Below are 21,834 nucleotides of genomic sequence, written 5' to 3' on the forward strand. Positions count from 1 at the left end.
GGCTTGTATATAGGTCAGTTTATAATTTGTTGGTGGAGGGGGGTATTCTTACATCTTGTGTGTGTAGATCAATTTATCACCAGAGGAACTGTTTGTACAGCAAGTCGGGAAGGGGGTGGGGAAGGGGGCTGGTAGCACGCGAGCGCTGAGTCAACTGGCGTGGTTTCGTTTCCCCGGTTGTACATGACAAGGAGTAGGGTCGTCTGTCCAACCTCGTGGGTTTTCTCCGGGTCCTCCTGTTTCCTCCCACTGCTAAAGACCCCTACGCGCAAGCGAATTATTGAAATACAACTGAACCATATGTAAGTCCCGAAATGACCTAGTTTGTGTCGAGTGGACGTTAAACCCCATTTCTCTCTATCTCTCTCCACTATTCGACCAAACAGAATCCAAGAAATTTCCATTTCGGCCCACAATGACAACATATGATCAGGAGAAATAATTATAACAAACTATATATAATAAATGAAATTTAATAATAATAAAAAAACATTGAATAATATTTATAAATAGACATACAAATTGTGAATAATTTTAATGAATAACGTTAATCAATAAAAAGAATCGTGACTGCTGAAACAAAAATGTTCATAAATGGTGTAGTGAGGGTGGGGGTTATTCCACGGCTTCGTAAACTTCTTGGTTGTGAACCGGTTGTTCGTAGTACTCTTGGACCGGACGTTTGGGACTTCGATTATCTCCAGATCTATAGTCTGAAAAAAAAAAAATGAAATGGGGCTTAACGTCCTATTGTTCTGCTCCGAACTGGGCTAATGAAGACGGGCATACGCCATAAAGTGTGCTATGAGGGCAATTGGCCCGGGCAGCGGCACTACGGCCTACTCTTAAATCGAATTTCAACTCTCAAGAGATCTTTTACGTGCACGCCAATGTGTACACGGGACCTCTCTCTCTCTCTCTCTCTCTCTCTGTTGCAACTTTATTTTCGAATTCGTCAGACGAACACTGTTAAGATCGATTTGCGTTCAATGATTTATTTATTCCATTTGGAAATATCACTTATTTATTTCTGTTATAATTATAAATACAGGTTTGTTTATTAAAGATACATTATGGGAGATTCGATAACGAGTTGGTAGTTCTTATTATAATAGTTAAAAACTAGATAATGTAAAGACAATTTGCTGAAAATTTCAGTCAAATTGATCCACTATGAACCGAGAAAAAAGTGATCGAAAGTTCCGCATAGCCTCGGTCATCATTACTAAAGTCGATACGACAAAAATCATAGTCTCGATTATCCATTTAATCGTTAAATCGAGAAGGAAAGTTATGCAGCAAATCGGATCATAATCCAACAATTATCGCAGGCTAGCGTTGACATGAAGAGTTGATTATGGCCTTGATACGTTTATTAATGTCTAATTAATAATTTAGATAACATTTCAGGCCTAAAGATCTTGCATATTGATTTAGATCTTGCATAATGTATGTTTAACAGAAATTTGAGTTTATTGTCTTAATCTTACTAAGAATTAAATGTTTTCTATACTCTTCAAAAAAAAAAAAGTAGGGGATATTGAAATGCAAATACCTATGTAGGTTGTGATATGATAAATAGTCATGGACACTTGCCATGCTTTGAGAGTATGTTTACAGATGAAGAACTTATCGTCCAATCAGAACCACTGAGCTGCACATGCGCCATACTTTTTTTTGAAGAGTATATTTAGATAAAAGAAATATAAATTAAGGTTTACCGTTATCAAATTTCTTGTTGGTAGTTCTGAAAATATAAAAAAATCAACCATTTATAAAAAAAAATGTTCCTTAAACATACATGTACATTATGCAAGAGTGAAATCTACCTGTTGCAGGTCTTTCTTTAGGCCTGAAATGTTATCTAAATTATTAATTAGATATCAATTAACTTAACCAGACTGTAATCAACTCTCGGTGCCATAGCTAGGCTGCAAAATTTAGCCCATTGGAATACATTTTTTAAAAAAATAATTAAACGTAAAATTGGATAATGTATGCTAGCACAGAAAACATGTTATTAACAAGTAAGTGGTTTTGTTGTGACAAGTTGTATTTTGTGTTTATAAGCACACCCAGCCCAGTGCACAGTATTCGTTAGAAACCGGTGTTACTTGATAACACATACACTTAATCATATTTACCTGTCGTAATAAATAGAACTAATCATGTTTACCTATCGTAGTAAATACAACCAATCATATTTACCTATCGTAATAAATACAACCTCGTGGGTTTTCTCCGGGTCCTCCGGTTTCCTCCCACTGCTAAAGACCCCTACGCTCAAGCGAATTATGGAAATAAAATTGAACCATATGTTAGTCCCGAAATGACCTAGTTTGTGTCGAGTGGACGTTACCCCCCCCCCCTCTCTCTCTCTCTCTCTCTCTCTCTCTCTATCGTAATAAATACAACTAATTATACTTACCTATCGTAATTATGAGAAGGATTTGTCACTAAAATTAAAAGAAAAAATTTCAGATAAAACTAACTTATAACTTATCTTAAAGGAGCTAAAGCGATAATACTTGGGACCTAGAAATTAACACAAATGGGTCGCAACACATATAATAATCGTAATATGAATGTATATAAACTGATTTGCATTAAATCGTTTCTGTTTTACTGTAATTTCTAATCAGTTATGATCGGCGAAATACGCCAGAAGTCTCAATCGAATGACAATCTCTAGCGTCTGGTTAATCCAGTCTACACTGAAAGTATTTATTGCACATGCTCTCCAGATAAGAATATGACGTCACCGTCTGACATGACTTGTGGAATCTGTCTAGCCTCGTTCATCGAATCCCTTCATACAAATGGCGTGTGAAACGCATTATGGATATCAGAAGTCCATCTTTTCCTGGTAAGATCTCAGCATGAATGTTGATTTTAAATTGCAATGGAGCAATTTGAACGAAATTTTCAAGTTATTCATTTTACATTATCTATTTTCGAACTAATATAGTAAGAATGGTCAGCTCTTTATCTAAATCTTACATAATGTATCTTTAAATTCAGGTTATTAAGTAATGAACAGGAGAAATGTATTTAGTTCAGGAAGAAGGTTTGAAAATATATTGTAAATTTTGAAATCACATGTATTAAAATGTTCACCTGGTGGTCTTCTTAAACGTCTGATCACCATGACAACAGCGAACACAATAAGGGAGACAACTATACCAACAGCTACACCAATGCCTATCAATGCACCGACACTTAGCGGTAGGTCATCTGATTGCGTCACCCTGTCATCCGCGACCACAGTATTCATCACCCCGGCATCTGATCGCGTGGTTTCTTCATCTTCATTCTGACTGGAGATTTCAGGAAACACATTCAGCTTGAATGTAAAGATGATAGCAGCCGACCCAGCGCTAGTTATTCGTACCGTGTACTCCCCTTCATCGATTTGATGGACGTTTTTTATCTTTAGCGCGGGACCATCTATATCTTCAATTCTATAACCATTTAACTGTCGTTCAGTTTCGCTTATTTTCTTGTACCATGTATATGTTGGACGTGGATAACCCATTATCTTCAAATTCAATGTAGCATTAGAACCAATCGTAGCGTTAACCACTTTATTAGTTTCATTTTCTAATATTTGAACTTTACCTAAAATATGTAAATAACAAAATATATACATGAAATATATAAATAATTAGTTTCCTTTTCAAATATTCGAACTTTACCTAAAATTTGAAAATAATAAAATATATTATACATGAAATATATAATTAATTAGTTTCCTTTTCTAATATTCGAACTTTACCTAAAATTTGAAAATGATGAAATATAGGGCCTATACATGAAATATATAAATAACTTTTTTTCTTTTCTAATATTCGAACTTTGCCTAAAATATGTAAAAAAACCCAAAATAATGTCCTCTGTTTTTTTTTTATGTCTTTATTTTATGGATTAACTAGCAGGATACCCGGCTTCGCTCGGGGGTCATAACTCCGAAACCGGAAGCCAGGTATCCTATGTTACTCCCCGGTCCGAGCTACTCCTATACCCCAAATTTCAGACTCGGGGCAGACCTAGTGTAGCCGCCAACCCCGAACAGGCAGGCAGACAGACAGACAAACGACAGTCACAAATATTTGTATAGATAGATAGATAGATAGATAGATGTGTTGTGATTGTTGTAATTTTATATTAGTTGTACTTATGTAAAGCACCCGAGAACAGCTCGCTGAGATGGATTGTCGGCGCTACATAAATCAATTATTATTATTATTATAAATAATACGATAGTTCAATTTTGTTACACTAATAATGAGGAAAAATTGCAACCAATTATATTAATGTAAATTTAGATTAAATTCATTATTAGGGAAATATTTAAATGATGTTGATCTTTTTCCTGTTGGGTTAAACAGATTTTGAGGAAGTTATTTTCAATAATTTGTCAGTGAATCATGATATGATGATTAAAATCATACATTAACGTTAATATTTTAAAAACTGTCCACTCGTTCTTCGAAATCACAAGCGGGGGTGGATGGACGAACGGTTACCACGTGCGTGCTGTATCATACGACCTGTCATTGAGTCAACTGGCGTGGTTTCGAATCCCCGGTTGTACGTGACAAGGAGTAGGGTCGCCTGTCCAACCTCGTGGGTTTTCTCCGGGTCTTCCGGTTTCCTCCCACTGCTAAAGACCGCTATGCGCAAGCGAATTATTGGAATAAAAATAAAAGATATGTTAGTCCTGAAAAGACCTAGTTTGTGTCGAGTGGACGTTAAACCCCATTTCTCCCTCCCTCTCTCTCTCTCTCTCTCGAAATCGCAATACGGTTCATTGTAATTATATTTTTACTTGTACATTGCTTGCTTATTTCTAAAATGTAAATCCATTCCAGAGACAGCTATAACACAATCACTGTAATCATATTTTCACGTGTACACGTATGCGTCATTTTTAAAGAGTATAGTTTGAATTATAGTTTTAACCACCATTTGACTAATCTGATTAAAATACAGATCCTATTTCGTTTCGTTTTTTTTACACTTTCGATGGCCTACACTCACTCGGCAAACCTCAACAGATTCCAGTACCCTACATCTAATCTCGGCTGTATAACAAGGTCCGCCATTAGAACTACTTTCAAGTTCCCGGATTACAATGGCGTTGTCCATGACGACCAATGACGTCATTGATGACGACGTATTTGAAGAATGTTTTATCTTACAAAATTTTCAAAGTTTGAAGCTGTTTTTCTTTCAAGTTTATCCGATTTTCTTTAGACAAGGACAAATTTGCACTGAAAATTCTACACACTCTTCGAACGACGCAATTTTGAGAACTTCTTTCTAAACGCGGGCAAGTTTCCCTTATAAGTAAACCGGTGCCGCATCGCAAATGTATAGGCGTAGGTACATATCACTTACTGTCACACAGCCGAGGCTAGATGTAGGATACCGGAATCTGCCGAGGTTTGCCGAGTGGGCCTACACTAAGACAAGTAAAATGAAATTTTGAACTATAAAAAACGAAACGAAATAGGATCTGGGTTTTAATCAGATTGCCATTTTACTTATAACCAAAGAACTATAACAAAACAATAATAAAATAATTTAAAAACAATACCCAATATTTCTCTGAAATTTTTTTATACACATGGATCCCATTCAGCTTGAAGGAATGAGAGAGCTGCTAGTGTTAGCTTATCCGGACAGGGAGAGGAGATGGATATAGGCTATGCCAGTTGCCCAATCCCTATTCAGATACAAATCTGAATAAAAAATATTGTTTATAAAAACAAAATTAACATTGTGAGAGAATGGGGTAACGAATTTTCACAGTAACACGGGACTGGTTCACACAACAAGGAACCAATCGGACACTGTATTCTTCTAGGTGTTGATAATTTAAACATACATTATGCAAGAGCTAAATCTGCCTATTGCAGACCTTTCTTTAGGTCTGAAATGTTATATAAACTATTAATTAGACATTATAACTGTAAGATGTAGTATATATGTAGTATATGTGTAGTATAAGTGTAGTATATGTATAGTATATGTGTAGTATATGTGTAGCATATATGTAGTATATGTGTAGTATATGGGTAGTGTATATATGTAGTATATGTGTATAGTATATATGTAGTATATATGTGTAGTATATATGTAGTATATATGTGTAGTATATATGTGTAGTATATGTGTAGTATATATGTAGTATATGTGTAGTATATGTGTAGTATATATGTAGTGTATGTGTGTAGTATATATGTAGTATATGTGTAGAGTATATATGTAGTATATGTGTAGTATATATGTAGTATATGTGTAGTATATGTGTAGTATATATGTAGTATATGTGTAGTATATATGTAGTATATGTGTAGTGTATGTGTAGTATATATGTAGTATATGTGTAGTGTATGTGTAGTATATGTGTAGTATATGTGTAGTATATGTGTAGTATATGTGTAGTATATATGTAGTATATGTGTAGTATATGTGTAGTATATATGTAGTATATGTGTAGTGTATGTGTAGTATATGTGTAGTATATGTGTAGTATATGTGTAGTATATATGTAGTGTATTTGTAGTATATATATGTAGTATATGTATTATACTTACATCTCACGTTGACATTAAGTATTTGACTATCCATTGCACCATAATCATTGGACGTGTTACAGAAGAAGCTGTTCTCTTTACATTCAGCTGTTGTAATAACACTTAATGTCCTCGATGATGAGTTAGTGACGTAGCCGATAGTCTTCTCTCTATCATATTGATATCTGGATATTGATATATTCACGGGTAGTTTAGATGTAGAGGTTAGAGTACAGGTCAGTCTTATGCTGGTCCCTTCGTTGACAAATGTCGGTGGTGGTGGACTTATCACAAACGTATAGACCAAAGCTCTGTCTAAAATTTAAAAAAAAATCCTGTCAGAGAAGTAAACGTGTCCCGTGCACATTGCAGCTTAGATTCTTTGTCATGGGTAAAACTGACAGATGATGAAGGATGACTGCACCACAAAACACAGACCAGAACAAACAACAAGACCAATAGAACATAACAAATTATACAGTAGTGGCGTTCCTGGGCAGATACAACAAGAACTAGAACTGCGAAGCAGTAATGACGGGTTTCACCGGTGCCACGTTACCCTTGAACGTATGTCACTTCCGGTACCAATGAAACCGTTAAACAGGTTTCCACATAAGCATTGCACACATGAAATAAAATGGACGCAGAAACAACCAAATCCAGCAATCAATTCATTTGCTACATGTCAGTGATCCTGTCAAAATTACATTACTTCCGGTGATAATGAAAATGTTAAATTGGTTTATGAAATCAGAAATAGCATCATCACATGGTGAAAATTTTATGTAAATCCTATAATAATTGCCACCTTTATAGACCAAAAACCTTGAAAAATGACTTGTAGAAAATCGCCTATTTCTCTGCAACCGTACAAGTTAGAAACCATTTTGAGGTATCTGTATAATCGAATGAGTTCATTCTATTTGTTGATTGGAATCAAATATCATAATTTTAAAAACATTACAAATCTGATTCATTTGAATAAAATATCTGTTTTGAAGGCTAAAAATACAGTTTTTGCCAAAATGACGTTACTTACGGTGATAATGAAAATCTTAAATTACTTGTATGAAATCGTAAATGGCATTATGTATCACACAGTGAAAATTTCATGAAAATCGAATAATAATTGACACTTTTATTGACAAAAAACCTTAAAAAGTGACCTGTTGAAAATTGCCTATTTCTCCGCAACTGAACAAGTTAGAAACCATTTTGTGATATCTATATGATCGTAAGGGTTCATTGTATTAGTTGATTTGAATCAAATATCAAAATTTTAAACAAATAACAAATATGACTCATTTGAATAAATTACTGGTTTCGAAGGCTATAAATACAATTTTTGCCCAAATTACGTCATTTCCGGTGATATTGAAAATGTTAAATTGGTTTGACCTAGTTAAAATTGACATTACACATCAAATGGTGTCACTTTTATGAAAATCGAATAATAATTGACTCTTTTACAGGCAAACTAGCGTAAAAAGTGACTCATGCAAAATTGCCCATTTCTCGGCAACTGCGCATATTACAAATTAATTTTCACATACATTCTCTCCGTATAGATTATTGCTACGAGTTTATGAAAGTTACGAAGTAATATTTTAAAATATGAAAACGCTGGATGGGTTGTAAATAGCTTAAATTTACACCTTTTTTCACCTTTTAATCGAAATAGCCCGAAACGGAATCGAAATTAAAAAAATTGGTCCCAACATTTTGTGCGCCTTTAAAGGGCGCACAATTTCAGTTATACCAGATTTGAAAAAAATAATATTTGCTTTCGAAAAATGGTACCTAACTGTCAAAATTGTAGTTTTTTGTCAATTTACGCCACTTCCGGTGCCGACAGATAACACTATTGGTAACAAAAAAAATGACAATTGAGACAACGGAGCATATGAACTTTGTTTTATACAAATCGAACAATAAATAATTAATCTAGGACTGAAAAACTGAATTAGCCAATGGGGGCCAAGGAAAATTACCGAGACAAAAAATGTTCACATTTTTGCCCAAGTCAGAGGACTCGTTATATTTGTGTAAAACACGACTAAAAAATATTCATAAATAAAAAAGTTTTTTGTAAAAATTTAAATTTTCTAAATTTAGCGCCTAATATCTGCGAAGATTTGCCGAAAATCAAAAATCAAAAGTAGCGTAGCTATGTGCCCCGTCTCCGGCTATGCCAAAATGCATCGAAAGTTAAAATCCAATGATTATTGTTAAAATTACTGCAATATTTCTAAAAACAATAGCTTCGGTGATTTTGGACATTTCTCATTGTCGCAGAACGTTCAAAATAGCTTTATCCTCTAAGTCACACCCACTTTTCCGATAAAACCGAAGAAATCGTAACGATCCGACAATCAGTTGCTGAGATCTACTCAAAACAAAAGAAGAACTAGAACTGCGATGCAGTAATGACGGGTTTCACCGGTGCCACTTTACCCTAAACATGTTACTTCCCGTACCAATGAAACCATTAAACAGGTTTCCACATAAGCATTGCACACATCAAATAAAATGGACGCCGAATCAACAAAATCCAGCAATATCAATTCATTTTATACATTTGTTACATGTAAGTGTACTGTACTTCCGGTGATAATGAAAATGTTCAATTACTTTTATGAAATCAGAAATGACATAGGGCATCACATGGTGAAAATTGTATGTAAATCGAATAACAATTGCCACTTTTATAGACCAAAAACCTTGAAAAGTGACTTGTAGAAAATCGCCTATTTCTCTGCAACCGTACAAGTTAGAAACCATTTTCTGGTATCTGTATGATCGTATGGGTTCAATCTATTTGCTGATTGGAATCAAATATCATAATTTTAAAAACAATACAAATAAGACTCATTTGAAAAAAATATCTGTTTTGAAGGCTAAAAATACAGTTTTTGCCAAAATGACGTTACTTCCGGTGATAATGAAAATGTTAAATTAGTTCTATGAAATCATAAATGACACAAGATATCATATGGTGAAAATTTTATGAAAATCGAATAATAACTGACACTTTTATAGACCAAAAACCTTGAAAAGTGACTTAAGGAAAATCGCCCATTTCTCTGCAACCGTACAAGTTAGAAACCATTTTGTGGTATCTGTATGATCGTATGGGTTCAATCTATTTGATCAATAGAATCAAATATCATAATTTGAAAAAAATAACAAATACGAATCATTTGAATAAAATATTGTTTTTTGAAGGCTAAAATTTAAGTTTTGAGCAAATGACGTCATTTCCGGTGGCAGCGCAAGGGGTAAAATGGTTTGACATAGTCCACTATGGCATTAGGCATCCAATGGCGAAAGAAAATTGAAAATCGAATAATAATTGATTCTTTTACAGCCAAAATTACGTGAAAAGTGACTCATGCAAAATTGCCTATTTCTCGGCAACTGCTTATATTACAAACTAATTTTCACATACATTCTCTTCGTATGGATTATAGCTACAAGTTTATAAAAGTTACGTAAAAATATTTTAAAATCTGAAAAGCCTGAATGAGTTGTAAATAGGTCAATTTTACGCCTTTTTTCACCTCTTAATCCAATTTGCTAGAAAATGAAAAAGAAATTAAAAAAACTGCTTCCGACATTTTTTGCGCCTTTAAAGGACACACTCTTTGAGTCATATAATTTTTCAAAAAAATAATATTTGTTTTCAAAAAATGGTACCTAACTGTCAAAATTGTAGTTTTTGGTAAAATTATGCCACTTCCGGTGCCGACAGATAACACTTTTGGTAATAAAAAAAATGACAATTGAGACAACGAAGCATATGAACTTTGTTTTATACAAATCGAACAATAAAAAATTAAGCTAGGACTGAAAAACTGAATTAGCCAATGGAGGCCAAGGAAAATTACTGAGACAAAAAATTTTAACATTTTTGCGCAAGTCAGATGACTCTTTAATTCTGTGCACAACACGAGTAAAAAATATTCATCAATAAAAAAGTTTTTTGTAAAATTTTAAATTTCCGAAATTTGGCGCCTAATATCTTCGAATTTTTGCTGAAAATCAAAAATCGAAAGTAGCGCAGCTATGTGCCCTGTCTCCAGCTATGCCAAAATGTATCGAAAGTTAAAATCCCATGATTATTGTTAAAATTACCGCAATATTTGTAAAAACGATAACTTCGGTGATTTCGGACATTTCGCATTGTCGCAGAACGTTCAAAATAGCTTTATCCTCTAAGTCACACCCACTTTCCCAGTAAAACCGAAGAAATCGTAACGATGCGACAAGTAGTTGCTGAGATCTACTCAAAACAAAAGAAGAATAATAATAATAATAAGAATAATAATTTTAACAAAAACAATAGTGTTTCACACAAGCTTCGCAGTGTGAAACCCTAATAATAATAATAAGAATAATAATTTTAACAAAAACAATAGTGTTTCACACAAGCTACGCAGTGTGAAACCCTAATAAGAACTATAAATAATTAATCTAGGACTGAAAAACTGAATTAGCCAATGGGGGCCAAGGAAAATTACCGAAACAAAAAATTTTCACATTTTTGCCCAAGTCAGATGACTCGTTATATTTGTGTAAAACACGATTAAAGAATATTCATAAATAAAAAAGTTTTTTGTAAAAATTTAAATTTTGTAAATTTAGCGCCTAATATCTGCGAAGATTTGCCGAAAATCAAAAATCAAAAGTAGCGTAGCTATGTGCCCCGTCTCCGGCTATGCCAAAATGCATCGAAAGTTAAAATCCAATGATTATTGTTAAAATTACTGCAATATTTCTAAAAACGATAGCTTCGGTGATTTCGGACATTTCGCATTGTCGCAGAACGTTCAAAATAGCTTTATCCTCTAAGTCACACCCACTTTTCCGATAAAACCGAAGAAATCGTAACGATCCGACAATCAGTTGCTGAGATCTACTCAAAACAAAAGAAGAATAATAATAATAAGAATAACTAGAACTGCGAAGCAGTAATGACGGGTTTCACCGGTGCCACGTTACCCTTGAACTTATGTCACTTCCGGTACCAATGAAACCGTTAAACAGGTTTCCACATAAGCATTGCACACATGAAATAAACAACCAAATCCAGCAATCAATTCATTTGCTACATGTCAGTGATCCTGTCAAAATTACATTACTTCCGGTGATAATGAAAATGTTAAATTGGCTTATGAAATCAGAAATAGCATCATCACATGGTGAAAATTTTATGTAAATCCTATAATAATTGCCACCTTTATAGACCAAAAACCTTGAAAAATGACTTGTAGAAAATCGCCTATTTCTCTGCAACCGTACAAGTTAGAAACCATTTTGAGGTATCTGTATGATCGAATGAGTTCATTCTATTTGTTGATTGGAATCAAATATCATAATTTTAAAAACATTACAAATCTGATTCATTTGAATAAAATATCTGTTTTGAAGGCTAAAAATACAGTTTTTGCCAAAATGACGTTACTTCCGGTGATAATGAAAATCTTAAATTACTTGTATGAAATCGTAAATGGCATTAGGTATCACACAATGAAAATTTCATGAAAATCGAATAATAATTGACACTTTTATTGACAAAAAACCTTAAAAAGTGACCTGTTGAAAATTGCCTATTTCTCCGCAACTGAACAAGTTAGAAACCATTTTGTGATATCTATATGATCGTAAGGGTTCATTGTATTAGTTCATTTGAATCAAATATCAAAATTTTAAACAAATAACAAATATGACTCATTTGAATAAATTACTGGTTTCGAAGGCTATAAATACAATTTTTGCCCAAATTACGTCATTTCCGGTGATATTGAAAATGTTAAATTGGTTTGACCTAGTTAAAATTGACATTACACATCAAATGGTGTCACTTTTATGAAAATCGAATAATAATTGACTCTTTTACAGGCAAACTAGCGTAAAAAGTGACTCATGCAAAATTGCCCATTTCTCGGCAACTGCGCATATTACAAATTAATTTTCACATACATTCTCTCCGTATAGATTATTGCTACGAGTTTATGAAAGTTACGAAGTAATATTTTAAAATATGAAAACGCTGGATGGGTTGTAAATAGCTTAATTTTACACCTTTTTTCACCTTTTAATCGAAATAGCCCGAAAACGGAATCGAAATTAAAAAAACTGGTTCCAACATTTTGTGCGCCTTTAAAGGGCGCACAATTTCAGTTATGCCAGATTTGAAAAAAATAATATTTGCTTTCGAAAAATGGTACCTAACTGTCAAAATTGTAGTTTTTTGTCAATTTACGCCACTTCCGGTGCCGACAGATAACACTATTGGTAACAAAAAAAATGACAATTGAGACAACGGAGCATATGAACTTTGTTTTATACAAATCGAACAATAAATAATTAATCTAGGACTGAAAAACTGAATTAGCCAATTGGGGCCAAGGAAAATTACCGAGACAAAAATTTTTCACATTTTTGCCCAAGTCAGAGGACTCGTTATATTTGTGTAAAACACGACTAAAAAATATTCATAAATAAAAAAGTTTTTTGTAAAAATTTAAATTTTCTAAATTTAGCGCCTAATATCTGCGAAGATTTGCCGAAAATCAAAAATCAAAAGTAGCGTAGCTATGTGCCCCGTCTCCGGCTATGCCAAAATGCATCGAAAGTTAAAATCCAATGATTATTGTTAAAATTACTGCAATATTTCTAAAAACGATAGCTTCGGTGATTTCGGACATTTCGCATTGTCGCAGAACGTTCAAAATAGCTTTATCCTCTAAGTCACACCCACTTTTTCAGTAAAACTGAAGAAATCGTAACGATCCGACAATCAGTTGCTGAGATCTACTCAAAACAAAAGAAGAATAATAATAATAATAAGAATAATAATTTTAACAAAAACAATAGTGTTTCACACAAGCTACGCAGTGTGAAACCCTAATAATAATTTTAACAAAAACAATAGTGTTTCACACAAGCTACGCAGTGTGAAACCCTAATAATAATTTTAACAAAAACAATAGTGTTTCACACAAGCTACGCAGTGTGAAACCCTAATAAGAATAACTAGAACTGCGAAGCAGTAATGACGGGTTTCACCGGTGCCACGTTACCCTTGAACTTATGTCACTTCCGGTACCAATGAAACCGTTAAACAGGTTTCCACATAAGCATTGCACACATGAAATAAAATGGACACAGAAACAACCAAATCCAGCAACCAATTCATTTGCTACATGTCAGTGATCCTGTCAAAATTACATTACTTCCGGTGATAATGAAAATGTTAAATTGGTTTATGAAATCAGAAATAGCATCATCACATGGTGAAAATTTTATGTAAATCCTATAATAATTGCCACCTTTATAGACCAAAAACCTTGAAAAATGACTTGTAGAAAATCGCCTATTTCTCTGCAACCGTACAAGTTAGAAACCATTTTGAGGTATCTGTATGATCGAATGAGTTCATTCTATTTGTTGATTGGAATCAAATATCATAATTTTAAAAACATTACAAATCTGATTCATTTGAATAAAATAACTGTTTTGAAGGCTAAAAATCCAGTTTTTGCCAAAATGACGTTACTTCCAGTGATAATGAAAATCTTAAATTACTTGTATGAAATCGTAAATGGCATTATGTATCACACAGTGAAAATTTCATGAAAATCGAATAATAATTGACACTTTTATTGACAAAAAAACCTTAAAAAGTGACCTGTTGAAAATTGCCTATTTCTCCGCAACTGAACAAGTTAGAAACCATTTTGTGATATCTATATGATCGTAAGGGTTCATTGTATTAGTTGATTTGAATCAAATATCAAAATTTTAAACAAATAACAAATATGACTCATTTGAATAAATTACTGGTTTCGAAGGCTATAAATACAATTTTTGCCCAAATTACGTCATTTCCGGTGATATTGAAAATGTTAAATTGGTTTGACCTAGTTAAAATTGACATTACACATCAAATGGTGTCACTTTTATGAAAATCGAATAATAATTGACTCTTTTACAGGCAAACTAGCGTAAAAAGTGACTCATGCAAAATTGCCCATTTCTCGGCAACTGCGCATATTACAAATTAATTTTCACATACATTCTCTCCGTATAGATTATTGCTACGAGTTTATGAAAGTTACGAAGTAATATTTTAAAATATGAAAACGCTGGATGGGTTGTAAATAGCTTAATTTCACACCTTTTTTCACCTTTTAATCGAAATAGCCCGAAAACGGAATCGAAATTAAAAAAAATGGTCCCAACATTTTGTGCGCCTTTAAAGGGCGCACAATTTCAGTTATACCAGATTTGAAAAAAATAATATTTGCTTTCGAAAAATGGTACCTAACTGTCAAAATTGTAGTTTTTTGTCAATTTACGCCACTTCCGGTGCCGACAGATAACACTATTGGTAACAAAAAAAAATGACAATTGAGACAACGGGGCATATGAACTTTGTTTTATACAAATCGAACAATAAATAATTAATCTAGGACTGAAAAACTGAATTAGCCAATGGGGGCCAAGGAAAATTACCGAGACAAAAAATTTTCACATTTTTGCCCAAGTCAGAGGACTCGTTATATTTGTGTAAAACACGATTAAAAAATATTCATAAATAAAAAAGTTTTTTGTAAAAATTTAAATTTTCTAAATTTAGCGCCTAATATCTGCGAAGATTTGCCGAAAATCAAAAATCAAAAGTAACGTAGCTATGTGCCCCGTCTCCGGCTATGCCAAAATGCATCGAAAGTTAAAATCCAATGATTATTGTTAAAATTACTGCAATATTTCTAAAAACGATAGCTTCGGTGATTTCGGACATTTCGCATTGTCGCAGAACGTTCAAAATAGCTTTATCCTCTAAGTCACACCCACTTTTCCGATAAAACCGAAGAAATCGTAACGATCCGACAATCAGTTGCTGAGATCTACTCAAAACAAAAGAAGAATAATAATAATAAGAATAATAATTTTAACAAAAACAATAGTGTTTCACACAAGCTACGCAGTGTGAAACCCTAATAATTTTAACAAAAACAATAGTGTTTCACACAAGCTACGCAGTGTGAAACCCTAATAATAATAATAAGAACTAGAACTGCGAAGCAGTAATGACGGGTTTCACCGGTGCCACGTTACCCTTGAACTTATGTCACTTCCGGTACCAATGAAACCGTTAAACAGGTTTCCACATAAGCATTGCACACATGAAATAAAATGGACGCAGAAACAACCAAATCCAGCAATCAATTCATTTGCTACATGTCAGTGATCCTGTCAAAATTACATTACTTCCGGTGATAATGAAAATGTTAAATTGGTTTATGAAATCAGAAATAGCATCATCACATGTTGAAAATTTTATGTAAATCCTATAATAATTGCCACCTTTATAGACCAAAAACCTTGAAAAATGACTTGTAGAAAATCGCCTATTTCTCTGCAACCGTACAAGTTAGAAACCATTTTGAGGTATCTGTATGATCGAATGAGTTCATTCTATTTGTTGATTGGAATCAAATATCATAATTTTAAAAACATTACAAATCTGATTCATTTGAATAAAATATCTGTTTTGAAGGCTAAAAATACAGTTTTTGCCAAAATGACGTTACTTCCGGTGATAATGAAAATCTTAAATTACTTGTATGATATCGTAAATGGCATTATGTATCACACAGTGAAAATTTCATGAAAATCGAATAATAATTGACACTTTTATTGACAAAAAAACCTTAAAAAGTGACCTGTTGAAAATTGCCTATTTCTCCGCAACTGAACAAGTTAGAAACCATTTTGTGATATCTATATGATCGTAAGGGTTCATTGTATTAGTTGATTTGAATCAAATATCAAAATTTTAAACAAATAACAAATATGACTCATTTGAATAAATTACTGGTTTCGAAGGCTATAAATACAATTTTTGCCCAAATTACGTCATTTCCGGTGATATTGAAAATGTTAAATTGGTTTGACCTAGTTAAAATTGACATTACACATCAAATGGTGTCACTTTTATGAAAATCGAATAATAATTGACTCTTTTACAGGCAAACTAGCGTAAAAAGTGACTCATGCAAAATTGCCCATTTCTCGGCAACTGCGCATATTACAAATTAATTTTCACATACATTCTCTCCGTATAGATTATTGCTACGAGTTTATGAAAGTTACGAAGTAATATTTTAAAATATGAAAACGCTGGATGGGTTGTAAATAGCTTAAATTTACACCTTTTTTCACCTTTTAATCGAAATAGCCCGAAAACGGAATCGAAATTAAAAAAAATGGTCCCAACATTTTGTGCGCCTTTAAAGGGCGCACAATTTCAGTTATACCAGATTTGAAAAAAATAATATTTGCTTTCGAAAAATGGTACCTAACTGTCAAAATTGTAGTTTTTTGTCAATTTACGCCACTTCCGGTGCCGACAGATAACACTATTGGTAACAAAAAAAATGACAATTGAGACAACGGGGCATATGAACTTTGTTTTATACAAATCGAACAATAAATAATTAATCTAGGACTGAAAAACTGAATTAGCCAATGGGGGCCAAGGAAAATTACCGAGACAAAAAATTTTCACATTTTTGCCCAAGTCAGAGGACTCGTTATATTTGTGTAAAACACGATTAAAAAATATTCATAAATAAAAAAGTTTTTTGTAAAAATTTAAATTTTCTAAATTTAGCGCCTAATATCTGCGAAGATTTGCCGAAAATCAAAAATCAAAAGTAGCGTAGCTATGTGCCCCGTCTCCGGCTATGCCAAAATGCATCGAAAGTTAAAATCCAATGATTATTGTTAAAATTACTGCAATATTTCTAAAAACGATAGCTTCGGTGATTTCGGACATTTCGCATTGTCGCAGAACGTTCAAAATAGCTTTATCCTCTAAGTCACACCCACTTTTCCGATAAAACCGAAGAAATCGTAACGATCCGACAATCAGTTGCTGAGATCTACTCAAAACAAAAGAAGAATAATAATAATAAGAATAATAATTTTAACAAAAACAATAGTGTTTCACACAAGCTTCGCAGTGTGAAACCCTAATAATAATTTTAACAAAAACAATAGTGTTTCACACAAGCTACGCAGTGTGAAACCCTAATAAGACATCATAACAAATAACAAATCATACAGTAGTATCGTTCCTGGAGCAGATACAACAAGATTAGGACATAACCAACCTTAGTGATGTTCCTAGAGCAGATACAACAAGATTAGGGCATAACAATAACAAATCATACAGTAGTGATGTTCCTAGAGCAGATACAACGTGCCGGAAAACTGTAGCAATATAGTTGTGGCGACATTGTTTTTAAATTTATAGACAAAGAATAGAGAAATAAGATGACTTTATATTTCATTAATTAATATAGCTGGCAAATTAATAGTTTCACACATATTCACATATATATTATATATAGTGTGTACTAAATCAACTTGTGTCTATAAAATACCACGAGATTACACGTGAGTGGAAATATTCTAATTGCATCATTTAGCTTAATTTAACCAATCATTTTGTTAATTACACAAGTTCAGGCCCATGAACACGCTCTGCTGTGCGTGATATGCATGAGCCCTATAAAAGAAATCATAGTTAACTTTTAAGTCAGACTTTCATTAGATTCCAGAGAGGTTCCATCGGAGTTCCTAGACAGCCGCGAGGCTGGCTAGGGTGGAGAAATGGTTTTAGCTAGTATTGTATTCTATGCTATACTTGTATTCAGCTAGATATATAAAATGTAGAAGCGAACTGTTGCATTGTTATTCCTGGTAAGACAAACGTCTTAAGAAAACAGTAAGAAGCAAACACCCAACGTGAAGCAGAAGTAAAGACAGCTAGAGACAAATTCTAGACGATCACAAGGCTACAGAAATATGTAGTAAGAAAAGATACATGGGTCGTACGTAGGATGTGGCGACCGGTCTGACATCTCCCGCTCTCCACGTCTGACAGAAAGGCCCATGGTGCTACAAAACATCGAAATCGGGGGACGATGTCACGTAAGCGACAACTGCAACGCATCGCTCCAATCTAAAGAAAACAACCCCGATCTTCTATTTTGGCAATTTTTGAATCATGCAGACATTTTGATTGTAATTAAAAGATTAAATACAGTACAATAAGAATACTATAAAATACATCTCACCAACCATTTTACATTACAAACGTTTAATGCTTATTTTTAAATAGTGTATAATAAGAATACTATACGAGAGCATCGTTACAATATACATCCACATTCCTATAGTGTGTATAATAGTGTATAATATACATCCACATTCCTATAGTGTGTATAATAGTGTATAATATACATCCACATTCCTATAGTGTGTATAATAGTGTATAATATACATCCACATTCCTATAGTGTGTATAATAGTGTATAATATACATCCACATTCCTATAGTGTGTATAATAGTGTATAATATACATCCACATTCCTATAGTGTGTATAATAGTGTATAATATACATCCACATTCCTATAGTGTGTATAATAGTGTATAATATACGTCCACATTCCTATAGTGTGTATAATAGTGTATAATATACGTCCACATTCCTATAGTGTGTATAATAGTGTATAATATACGTCCACATTCCTATAGTGTGTATAATAGTGTATAATATACGTCCACATACGTCCTACAGCCCTCTTGTTGTAACAATATATTACTTAATGTCTCGCTCTCGACCATTAAACAATACATAATGTACGTCCACATTCCTATAGTGTGTATAATAAGAATTCTATAACATACACCTGTAAATTAGTGGAGGACTTTACCTTTAATGGTTATTTGGTAGGTAGCCATATCAACTCCATGCTTGCAGGTCCACAATACATTCTGAGAACTAGAAGTTACATTAATTTCAACAGTTGAAGTTCCAGCCGTAGTGTTAACGTCATAGCTTACAGCTTTAGCTGCTGCGGAAGTACCAATAGAACATATACCAGCGCTGTACGGCGAGGAACATGTAAAATATTCTGTTGTTGAATACAACCATTTAATCTCATCTGTTATGGAGCCGATTTCACATGTAAGTTTAAATGGTTGATTATATGATAAGTTTTCTGGATCACTGATAATACGTATTCCTGAAATAAATACCAACAAAGCATGCACTACAATATCCAGATACAATACATACACCAGATACAATATCCAGATACGTAACATGCACCAGATACAATATTCAGATACAATACATACACCTGATACAGTGGTATTGTGTAGATACAACGAGAAATACCTCAAGGTGTTCAAGAAAGTAAGCATATACTACATCGTGCACGACATTAGTCCCCACTTATAACTAACTAGAGGTACGTCATGCACCTCGATGTCATACGACTATGGCTAGTTGGTTGCTATGGAAACCCATCAAAGGAGAAGTGGTGTCAGGTTCTTGTTTTAATACTTTAGTGACTAAGTCCTGGATCACTTAAAAATTTGTTTTCTTGAATAATTTACCAAAAAAAATATGTTCTTCACTCAAGTGGGGGGGGGGGGTGGATGGCCGAATGGTTAGCACGTGCGTGCTGTATCATAAGACCTGTCATTGAGTCAACTGGCGTGGTTTCGAATCCCCGGTTGTACGTGACAAGGAGTTGGGTCGCCTGTTCAACCTCGTGGGTTTTCCCACTGCTAAAGACCCCTACGCGCAAGCGAATTATTGAAATAAATCATATGTTAGTCCCGAAATGACCTAGTTTGTGTCGAGTGGACGTTAAACCCCATTTCTCTCTCTCCTCACTCTCTTCACATAACATCTTCATTCTTGCCTTTATTTCATAGAAATTGACGAAAAACTAGAGCAGGTAGGATAAAATTGATATAACATCGGCGGCCATCTTTGATGACGTCATAGCGGAATAACCTACCACGTGGTGAGTGTCCATCCAAGTTCAAAATACTTACTTAGGCACCAACTAAACAATTCTACAAAATTATTCTCTCTGCTCAAACTTTCCTACAGAACCATAGTCAGATTCCGGATTATTAGTACACTAAAATTGTTTAAAAAAACGTTGAAATTAAATTCCTAATTCAGGTTTTGTGTTGTTAAATTATTATTCAAAGTTTAAAATATCATATTTTAAAACACAATGTGTTTATAGGGGGTGGGGGCACGGTGGCTAAGTGGGTAAGACGCTGGCTCGCTAGCCTAGAGGTCGGTAGTTCGATCCCTGCATTGGCCGTCGTTTCCCCCTTTTCAGTGGTGCAGGACGGAGGGCCTGACAAGGACATCTGTCTAGTTGTTCGGATGAGACGAAAAAACGTTTATAGGGTAGAATAAATGAACAACTATATCTTCAAGTAATGATGACTGATATGTCTTTTTTTACCTTTAGTTATCAATGTAAGGAATCCAACCGTTACTACACAAAATACTGACAGATGGCCAGATGTAACCATGGTGATAAACCTAAAACAAAATAATACAGTTACAACACAAAATATTGGTAGATGGCCAGATGTAACCATGTTGATAAACCTAAAACAATAAAATACAGTTACAACACAAAATACTGACAGATGGCCTGATGTAAACATGGTGATGGACCTAAAACAATAACATAAGGTTACAAAAACAACAATAAAATACAGTTACAATACAATAGAATACCCTCGTTCTCTCCTACCAATATTTTCCCTCTTCCTGCAGGTAATTTCAATTATAGTAAACAAGTCGACCTAATGTCTCGTACCTAATGTACTTTTCCACGACATTAGATTTAAAGTTTCGAATTCTTATTCGTGAGTCAATATATGCAGGTAAACTTTTGATTATATGCACTTGGAATTTTGAATTGTAGACCGAGTATCCTTTTATATACTAACACTACCCACCATATTAAATACCACCATACAAATATTATATTGTATTGTATTAACCACAAACGTCATTAGATATTAACCACAAACATCATTAGATATTAACCACAAACGTCATTAGGCAGTAACCACAAACTTTATTAGGCATTAACAACAAACGTCATTTGGCATTAACCACAAACGTCATTAGGCATTAACCACAAACGTCATTAGACATTAACCACAAACGTCATTTGGCATTAACCACAAACGTCATTAGGCACAAACTACAAACTTCATTTGGCATTAACCAAAAACGTCATTAGTAATTAACCACAAACGTCATTTGGTATTAACTATCTGTAATTCATTTTGAATTTATTTGTAAATTTATTTTGAATTTATTTGTAAATCTATTTTGAATT

The 21,834-nt window shown here is 33.6% G+C and overlaps 1 protein-coding gene across 1 annotated transcript; it reads right to left on the minus strand.

Annotated features, from left to right (window-relative positions):
- Window positions 1-457: 457 nt before the first annotated feature.
- Window positions 458-21,025, minus strand: LOC126827257 (uncharacterized). The gene is made up of 6 exons (XM_050556527.1): window positions 20,941-21,025; window positions 19,378-19,689; window positions 3,118-3,618; window positions 2,429-2,456; window positions 1,722-1,747; window positions 458-713 (listed from the first exon to the last, which is right to left on the minus strand). Exons 1-6 carry the CDS (start codon window positions 21,008-21,010, stop codon window positions 616-618), a joined length of 1,035 nt encoding a protein of 344 aa, XP_050412484.1. The 5' UTR covers window positions 21,011-21,025; the 3' UTR covers window positions 458-615.
- Between the last annotated feature and the right edge of the window lie 809 nt (window positions 21,026-21,834).

Source organism: Patella vulgata, chromosome 7 (assembly GCF_932274485.2).
Source record: "Patella vulgata chromosome 7, xgPatVulg1.2, whole genome shotgun sequence".
NCBI lineage: Eukaryota > Metazoa > Mollusca > Gastropoda > Patellidae > Patella > Patella vulgata.